The 9,297-nt window shown below is 55.0% G+C and overlaps 1 protein-coding gene across 3 annotated transcripts; it reads right to left on the bottom strand.

The window, feature by feature from the left end:
- Positions 1 to 581: 581 nt before the first annotated feature.
- Positions 582 to 7,693, bottom strand: DNAJB2 (DnaJ heat shock protein family (Hsp40) member B2). Of its 3 annotated transcripts, XM_090284352.1 has the most exons (10): positions 7,512 to 7,689; positions 7,132 to 7,232; positions 6,393 to 6,502; positions 5,314 to 5,367; positions 5,020 to 5,142; positions 4,162 to 4,254; positions 3,859 to 3,961; positions 3,616 to 3,686; positions 2,582 to 2,788; positions 582 to 1,472 (listed from the first exon to the last, which is right to left on the bottom strand). In XM_090284352.1, the coding sequence occupies exons 2-10, from the start codon at positions 7,194 to 7,196 to the stop codon at positions 1,462 to 1,464; spliced, it is 837 nt and encodes a 278-aa protein (XP_090140478.1). In that variant the 5' UTR covers positions 7,197 to 7,232; positions 7,512 to 7,689; the 3' UTR covers positions 582 to 1,461. The 3 variants fall into 3 exon arrangements, with proteins under 3 accessions (XP_090140478.1, XP_090140469.1, XP_090140463.1); XM_090284343.1 differs by lacking the exon at positions 582 to 1,472 and having other exon boundaries at positions 2,330 to 2,788; positions 4,162 to 4,251; positions 7,512 to 7,693; XM_090284337.1 differs by lacking the exon at positions 582 to 1,472 and having other exon boundaries at positions 2,330 to 2,788; positions 7,512 to 7,692.
- Between the last annotated feature and the right edge of the window lie 1,604 nt (positions 7,694 to 9,297).

Below are 9,297 nucleotides of genomic sequence, written 5' to 3'. Positions count from 1 at the left end.
GCACTCGTCTCGGGGCTGGAGCCGCATCTCTACAGGTATCTGGAGAACAAGGGGGGTACCTGGCTTTCTCCTCCCTGGGTCCTGATGAGTTGGGGGCCTGCACCCTGAGTGGGGCAGACCTGTGCCACTCCACAGGGGGAGGCGGGCCCCAGACTCGCCACTGGCTCTGGGCGAAGGAAACCTGGGAAGAGGTGAGGCTACATACATTTTTACAGGTTTTCACCACAAGTTCCGTGCTTTTTGTTGTCCCCATGCTTTCAGTCATGTCACACCTTAGTCTGTCCCAACTGCTGCGGAGCATTGGGTGCTGGATCCTTGCACAAGGGGAACACCACTGTCTGGGGAAAGCCATTTATTGGGCCCCAGGAGGTGAGGGCAGAGGAACGTGAGCATTTCTCAGAACTCCACAACATACTGGGGGGTAGGACAGCCTGGTCAAAGAGGGGACATCTGCTGTCAGCTAGGGAAGGCTTGCAACCTCTAGACATTTGGGAAATAAAGGGAGGTGTGCCAGCCAATGGCCCCATAGGTCCCCGGGCATCCCTGGAAGGAAGAACACAGGAACAGAGCATACGCCCAGCTCTCAAAACTCAGCTTTATTGACTTCCAGTGTTTCCCTCTGGCATGAGCTCAGCCCAGTTGGCTTTGATAGGTCTCTGATATACAGTGTCACAGGGTCTGGCAACACCCTGCCCCCTGGGCTCCCCAGGCAGGGTGGAGGAGAGGCAGCTCAGCTTGGTGTTGGAGAGAGAATGGGCAGCAGGATCAGAGGCCATAGAAGCCATACAAGCAGCAACATGCCTGGAGTGCCCATCACATGCCAACCCCAGACACCCAAATGCACACACATATACACACACGCCCCAGAGGGCCCTTCCCTTCAAGCTCTCTGCTGGTCCACACCCATCAGCTTCTTAGTGATCCTACCCTAGCCCGATCCTCAGACCCCAGAACTGCCCACAGGAAAAGAGCTGCTCCCAGATGCCACAGGGCTTTGATTTGTACACTTTTGCCTTGGTGCTAGCAAGAGGTGTCAGGAAAATGGAAGCTTGAACCATTATCCCTTCATTCACATTCTCACCACCCCTGCCAGGGACAAATCAAATGATAAGATCTCCCCATCTCAGTGAGTGACACGCTGACCTGGGCTGGAACTACATTGTCCCAAGATGCACAGCTCCATAACCACACACTGCTTCCCACAAGCATGATCTATCAGAAACGAGGCAGGGTGTGTTGCATTCTGGAACTAATAGTCCCCAAGAGACAGCACCAAATACCCAGTGAAGAGTTTACAGGCTAAGACTACGGCCACCTCCCACCCGGCCCCCACCCACCATCCAGGCCCGGCTCTATGCTTAGCACAGGTGAGGGGAGGAGTGGAGGGTCCCCTCCCAGCGCACAGGGGAGGGCGCTGTCCTGTTGGAACTGTGCATCAATTCTGGATCCCGGGCATCCAGCTCAGAACACATCTGGAGAGAGAGCGGGGGTGGGTGACAGGAGAGAGGGTCAGCAGCAAGCCGTGGAGGATGGCGCTGCTAAGCATGCACACCTGGGCTAGCCCTGTGGCCTCTCCCTGAGCCCTGATGCATGGTGAAGTAGGACAGGGCACAGTCCCCTCCTAGGCCTCCCTCCTGGGGCACCCTGGCCCTATCCCACCTCTCCAGGGTTTGCCGGCCTCACCTCTGCCTATTCCTGCGGCCTGGGGCAGGCTGAGGCAGCAAGAGGAAGGGAGGAGGAGTGGGCTCCGGTTCCGAATCTGCACGGCCGAGAGGCTCCCGCCCCACCCAGCTAGCCTCCCCGGAAGACCTTATGGCCCTACCGGCCACAGCATCTTCCTCGCCACACTGAGGCCTTCTTGGGGAAGGAAGAAGGGAGTCCTAGCCAGATGGCAGTGAAAGCAAGCGATGCAGCCCACGGGCAATTGCAGAGAGGAGAATGTGAGGAAGAAGAAGCAGCACCAGAAGGGAAGCAACAGAGACCGTCAGAGCTCAACACTGCACAGAAACCAGGGTGGGGGTGTCCGCAGCTGAACAAGGAGAGCCGAAGAGTCCCCAGTGTAGCTGCCAACTTGGGCTCAGAGAACCCGAGGCCAGGTCCTCCTTCCTTGACATCATCAGCAACACAGGCGGCAGAAGACCTGGGCACAAAAGGCCTGCCCCAAACCACTAATGCCCCTTAGAAACCCCTCATCATATAAGAAGTGCATCCTGACTCCTCAGGCCCTCCCACAGCCCTGAGGCTCCCACCCTGGGCTTCACCAGGGACCTATCAGCTCAGCAGAGCAAAGCAGGTCCACACTGGAGCACGGGGGCGGGGGGGGGGGGGCTGTAGGGGGAGCATGGAGTTGGAGGGGCCACACGCCTCTCTGTTCTGACAGTGAGCAGGACCCCAGGCCATCCTAAATCGGGGTGGGTTGAGCCTGGCGATCAGAGGATGAGGCACCGAGAGGCCTTCTCCTCTGGGGGTGAGCCGGGTTTGGCTGCATCACCCCTCGCACTCTCATGAGTCCCCCCCATGCCCCGATCTTGGTGCTGGGCCTTGGGGTGCCCCTTCCGTCTTCGCTGCACCTCCCGCCCACCTGCCGGTTTCTTCCCAGCGGCCTCCATCTCTGACAGGCTGTAGGCCATGGCGAGCTGCAGGTCCTCATCGTCCTCAGAGAGGTCGCTGTCAGAAGGGCGTGAGGCGGGGGTCTGCCGCACCTGCGTACCTCCAGATCTGGAGGTGACAGACCGTTGCTGCTCACGACGGCTCAGCTCCAAGCCCAGTGCCAGGTCGTCTGGAACACCTGCAGGAGTCACGGCCACCATGAGACCCTCTGGCCCAGGCCAGTGGAGTCCTGCCAGGCTGCCTCACTTCCGGCCCCTCCTTTGGATCTGCCATTCATGTGTTTTAACATCTAGCATAGTGGTTACGACCATGCACAGGTGTTCAGCTCCAGCAGGTATAAGCTATCTCCTTGGGCAAGTTATTCGACCTCCCTGAGCTCCTCTTTCCTCATCTATAAAATGGGAATGAGGAAAATGTCTGCACTGTCAAATTGTTACAATAGTTAACTTAGACAGCATAGTGTCCCCAGGGTTGGCAGGCAGGAAAGGGTAGCCACTGCGACCACCCTGCATCGCAGGGTGTTGTGGCCAGAGCTCAGCTCCAGGAACCCTACATCCTGAGTTTCAGTCCTGGATTTCCCCCTTATTAAGGAGGACAGAGCCTCAGACCTTGGGGTACTTGGGATTATGGCTATTAGACTGTGCTGAGGAACAGTCTCCTCAAATGAAAACTAGGGCAAACACCAACTGCTCTGCTTTGCCCTGGCTGTTGGAAGAATACAGGGGATATGGAACATGTGCAAATGCTTTAAAAATAGTACAGTTCTGCAAACGTACCCCTATAATGATGATGGTGATTAGTCTGCCCTCTGAGATTCCTTAACCCCCTGCCCTGGCCCCCTTCCCGGTGATCACCATCCAAGATCCTGCCAGTCTGGCCTGGGGCTGCCATTCCCTCCCTGCCCCAAGGGAGTTCAGACTGGAGCAATTTGGGGAGGGATCTTTGGGGCTTGGGCCTGGGGCTGGGGCTTCCTGCCAGGGACTGAGTGGCAGGGCCATGCCTCACCATTGATTGTGACTGACTTCAGCTGCCCGTCCTCCTCCACTTCCACCCGTTCCTGCCCGTTCTCCATAATTCTGTGGGAGACAGCATAGGTCACTGAGCGGGCACGCCTGAGTCCCACAGGCAGGTGCTCGTGCAGGCTCCGGGGTGCTGCAGTGAACAGGACAGACCGGGCTCCACCCTCAAGGGGGGGCGCTCTTTAGTGGTACGCAGTTCCACCTGCAGCCGGCAAAGTTAGCCCCTCACCTGCGCGTCGTGATGCGACGTCCTTGTACAAAGGTGGTGGATGTAGACACAGAGCGAAAAGCACCAGCACCAGGACTGAAGGAGAAAGATGAGGAGGAGAACTCTGGCATTGGGACAGAGGAGGAGAGGCCATTAGATGGGGCTGTACGCGGCAGGTTGCAGTCACAGCGGGCTAGGAGCCTCGGTGGGCTCTGCCCACAGGCAGGGCTCTGGGTGCACCAGAGAAGACTTGGAAAAGCCACAAGCTGAGGCGAGGGGTGCCAGGACTCAGGGCTTGCAAAAATGGGAAGGGGCAGCACTTACCAGAGTGTCCAGGGAAGGAAGAAGAAAGGGTGAAGAAGGGGCCCAAGTGTCGTGAACCCCGATTCTGAAGTTCTGAGAAGGTGCCCAGGTCTTCTGCAACAAGTAAGCAGATTAATAATAATCTGGTGAAGACATTTGCCCCCCAAAATGTGTAACTCCTACTTTCAGGTCTAGAAATATAAGCTGCTAAGCAACTGGGTACATTTCTGATTGTTTCTCTTTTCTGCTTGGACTTACTTATGAGTTAAATTCCTTTTTAATATTATATATAAAAAAGTTCACTAGTAAATTTTGTCCACAATAAACAATAAAGGAAGGAAAAGGGTTAGGGAAAGTGGGAGGGAGGACAGATAGCTCCTTAGATAGAAAAAGATCAGTATGGTGTGATGTCAGGCAAACATGCTACCAGTCCCGCTCTGCCATCTGCTGTGTCCCCATAGTAAATTACTTCAATATGCCTCAGTTTTGTCATCTGCAAATGGGGATAAAATTATCTACCTCACAGGGTTCATATTAATCATTCCAAAAAATGGCATCTGTTGTTATTGTAATGGCTTTATTGTAACAACAATACATGAGGCTTTAAGTCTTGCTTTCATGGCTGTCATTGTGGAGGTCTAACAATGTATTATTGTTATCATTTAACAAGACAAGTCTCTGAAGTGTCACTGCAGGCTCATGTGAATTCAAGCCTGTGTAAGGTTCTGACCTCGCTCTTACTGGATCCACCCCCACAAAATTTTCAGTCTGTGGAATTCTGCTCCCCTCTCAGCCTCACGGGCAAGGACCTCCCAGCTGATGCAGCGTGGGCCTGGTCAGGGAATCTGAGCTGGTCAGAGGCCTCCCGAGTCCACTCACCAAAGAGCTCTGCAAAAGGGTCTCCACTCCCGAAGAACTCCCGGAAGACCTCCTCAGGGCTGCGGAAGGTGAAGGTGAAGCCAGGCCCACTACTGCCAGCTTCCGGCCGAGATGGGCCAGTTCCTGGAGGAGAGGCAGGATGAGAAGGAGGCTCAGGGTGTATATCTTGCTCGGGCCAGGGGACCCCACCTAAAGCATGACCAGGAGCCCGGAGAGGTCATCCATTGCAAGAATCTGCCCTCCCCCTCTCCTCCCTGACCCACTTCCATCCCTGGACCCCACTGCTCCACCTACCTGCTCCAGTCAGCCCTTCCCGGCCATAGCGGTCATAGATCTCTCGTTTATGCTCTGGAAGGAGAGACCAGATCATTTCTCCCTCCCTCTGGGATGCTGGCCTCCCCTTCTGGTCTAAGACCCTCAGCGGACTGCCCAGACACTGACACTTGCGGGCAGCAGGGTGCACAGAGGACAGGGGCTATAGGTTTTAGCAGGAGCTCAGCCCTCCACACAGAGACTCCTCCTCATCTGTAAAATGACATGATGACAGAGTCTACCTCCTAGGATTGTTGCAGGATGAAATGAGATAATTCATGGAAACAGCTTAGCACAGTGCCTGATACGTAATAAATGTTCCGTAAACATTAGCTAGTTATTACTGCTATTATTGATCAGGGCTCAGCCTAAATGTCACTTTCTCAGAGAGGCTTTCTGGGACCACAACAAAAATTGCTGCCCGTCATCCCCTGTCACAGCCTCCTGCTACTTTCCTTTGGAATACTCTTGCCTATTTATGTATTTGGTTAATGTCAATCGTCCCTGACCAGAATGTGATAAGCCCATCAGGATGAGGAGAGTGCCTGCTCGTCCTCCATAGTCCCCCAGTACCAGCAAGGGCCTGGCAGCATAAGCATTCAAATGAATATTTTTTGAATCAATGAAAAAAAGACTGAATTCATATTCTAGCTGTGTGACCCTGAGCAAGTCACTACACTGCTCCCAGCCTTGGTTTCCTTGCCAGTAAAATGGGGGTGATAAACCCTGCCTCGCAGGATGCCTGGGAGATTACACCCACCCATGCCTAGCACAGAAGAGGCTCAGTACACATTGGTTACCTGCCCTGCATCCTTTCCTTTGTCAGGACCCACATTGCAACTAGCAGACCCTAGGAGCACATACTGAGTACAGGGAATTAGAGGAAGAATAAAAAGGTGTTTTGCCCATAGTAGGTGCTCATTTAAAGGAAAAACGGGCCCAGAGTCCCTGTGGGAGGGGGCACTTAAATGCCAGGTTGGAAAAGGCATGGCTTTGGGAAGGAGTGCAATGGGGCATGAAGTGGGGTGATGGGTGCTGCCCTGCCCTGACCCTGGCCTTACTGTCTGACAGCACTTCGTATGCCTCAGCCACCTCCTTGAACTTCCTCTCAGCAAATTCTTTATTATCTGGATTCTTGTCTGGGTGCCACTGTAGAGCCTTCCTCCGATACCTGCAGGAAGTGGGTTCAAAGGGGAGGAGGGTCAAGGGACAAATGTAAGCACTTTCCACCAGAGAACAGAATGACCCATTTTCCCATTAGCCAACCAATGTCCTTTTGCCACTCAGGGCCTGGCCCACCCAGCTGCTGGGGCTGCCTCTGCTGCAGTGTCTTAAAGGGGTCCCTACCTCCCTTCTGCAGTCAGTGCTAGGGCTGCTTGTATGAATAGATGATAATGTGAGGGGGAGAAGCCCCCAGCCCTACACCCTCCCTGGGGCTCCCTGGGGCCTGGGTTGCAAAGGTGGGGGGTGGGGTACACATGGCCATGGAGAGAGAAGTACAGGGGCAGTGGTCCCTCCTGGCCACATTGCCCAGGCACCTTTGCACTGCATCCTGAGAAAGCCCTCATCTAGGGGTTGGGACAGGAGTGGAAGGGAGGGTTCACTAGAGGACGACCCACGGTGCAGGTCCCAGCAGAACTTCACAGCTACAGATCCTCTTCTACTCATCCAGGGGTCTCCTTCCTCCCTACAGACGTCAAGGACCTGGTTCCCTGGGCACTGCCTCTGGAGGGCCCCATGGTGCTAGTGGTGGCGACTCCGGGGTTGAGAGGCTTTGTGGTGCACAGCGGAGGCACTTACGCCTTCTTGATGTCATCAGCGGACGCACTCCGCGGCACGTCTAGGATCTCGTAGTAGGATGCCATGGCAACTCGTCAGTAGTCAGGCTGGCCTCCGAGGGGCTGCGGGAGAGAAGGGCGAGTCAGGCAGAAAGACCCCAGGGCGCCTCCCTGGGGCTGGAGCCCCCGCGGGTGACGGGAGGCGCCTCGCTCCCAGGGGAAGCGGAGCTCACTGGGCTCTGCTTGCTGCGGATGACTAGGCTCGTTCAGGCAGCCTTATCGGTCGCCGCAGGCCGATGCCACTGGCTATCTCGGTACCTAGGCCCGGGGAGCCCTATCGCAGCGCCCTAACTCCGCAGCCCGGCCCAGGGTCCCCAGCCTGACGGGACACCCTGCCCGCACCTCCTCCGCCCAGAGTCCTTGGGCTCCTGCGGCGCCCCGCCCCCGCACCCCGCCGGGAACCGTCTGGCACCCGCTGCCGGGCTCGCGGCTGCTGCGTAGGACGCTCCCGGCCCAGCTGTGCGCGCAGGCCTGCGTCAGCTGCACGGAAACTACTAGAGACTCGGAGGGAGGCCGGCTCGGCCTGTCACCCGGGGGGCGGGGGGAGGGGGGCTGGGGGGAGTGCTGCTGCAGGGGTTGCCGGGAGATGGGGGCGGAGCCAGCTATTTTGGGCTTGCACCAGGACGCCGTCATCACCAGCTGGGATCTGGGAGACAGCGGCCGGCTTCATCCAGGCGTGACGCACTTGCCAACCAAGCCCCTTGGTCCCTGGTCCCTGTCGCTTTTCTAGAAACAGGCTCGATGATCGATGACTACTCACCCCGGAGGAAATCACCACCTCAAGGACTCACAGACTCCCCGGGCCTAAATCCTCCTTCTTCAAATTCCAGCCCTAGCCCCAGGTCCTCAAAAGAGGCTGCCCTGACTTACCTGAATAGGTCAGACCTGCCTCTCATAGCATCTTCTGGCATCCTTCATCACACTTGTCAGAGTTACAGATGAGCATTTATTTGCTTATTTGATTGGCATTCATTCCCCCCACTAAAACGTAAATTCCACAGGGCAGAGCTTGTGTCTTTTTCTACTAGGCTATTAGGTCAGTGGTGGGGTTCAAAAATAACGATTGGATGATTAAGTAATGAACAGATTCGAACCTCTGACTGACAGTTTTGACACATTTGGGAAAGAGGGGTTAAAGGGTAAAAGGAAAAAAAAGAAAAGAAAGTTCCCTGGTTTCAAGGTTTTTCTCCCCAAAATGATCCTGAATAGAATTCCACCTCAAAGTAATTCCTGGGTTCAGACCTCATGGGATATTTAAGGAACCTTCCACAATTGACTCCCACTTGAGATCGTTCAGGCCAATCCACCAGGCATTAAGTGAGCATCTTCTACATAGCAGATGTTGCCAGAATACAAAAAGAAGAGCGTGGCCTAATCCCTGCCTTCCCAGAGCTCCAACTTGGTAAAATACCCGCCCATTAATACAGCCCACTGGGAAATCCAAAGGCTTTGGAAATACACAGACCTGGGTTTGCAACCCAGCACTGCTTGTGTGACTTGGGAAAACCTGTGTGGACCCAGTTTTTCCTCCCTAAATACAGGTAACAGTTAGGGTTGTTTAAAAGTCAGATGAAGTGGGGTACACAGTAGGTTTTAGTGCAGATCTTCTCTGGCATCATTATTGGCCCAAGCAGTAATAGTTATATGAGTCCAGAAGAGTGTTTTAGGTTAGGTGACCCAGAAATTCTTTACCAAAGAGAAAGGCTTGAGCCACATATGAGAAAAGGAGAGTGGTGTGTATTTGTTCAGTTGTCCTGGCTGCCTACAGTCTGAGCCTCCTGCCTACATTTGGGGAATTCCCATTGCGTAGGCCTTGATGGCAGGCAGGCTGGCCGGCCACAACCTGCCACAAAGCCCAGACACTTGCTCTCCTAGACTTCTCGGCTCCAAGGGTGCAGGCAAGACACATAAGCTCTGCTAGTCAGAAGCTCCCACTGGGACCTTGAATCTGGATCAAGTCGCAGAGAAGCTAGGGCAGTTGAGAATTCATTTCTGCAGCTGTGATGGCGGCGGAGCCAGCAGCGGAACCAGCAGCGGCCTCTAGTGTCTGGGGGAGAAAATGTCAGCCTCCGTGCCTGGTTGGGAGGGTGCCTCACTGCAGTGGGTTAAGGGACAGGGGTCTTTCAGG

Source organism: Furipterus horrens, unplaced genomic scaffold, assembly GCF_987537825.1.
Source record: "Furipterus horrens unplaced genomic scaffold, mFurHor1.1.pri manual_scaffold_1, whole genome shotgun sequence".
In the NCBI taxonomy this organism is placed as follows: domain Eukaryota; kingdom Metazoa; phylum Chordata; class Mammalia; order Chiroptera; family Furipteridae; genus Furipterus; species Furipterus horrens.
Note: the sequence above shows the minus strand (reverse complement) of the source record. Positions and strands in the feature narration are given on the sequence as shown.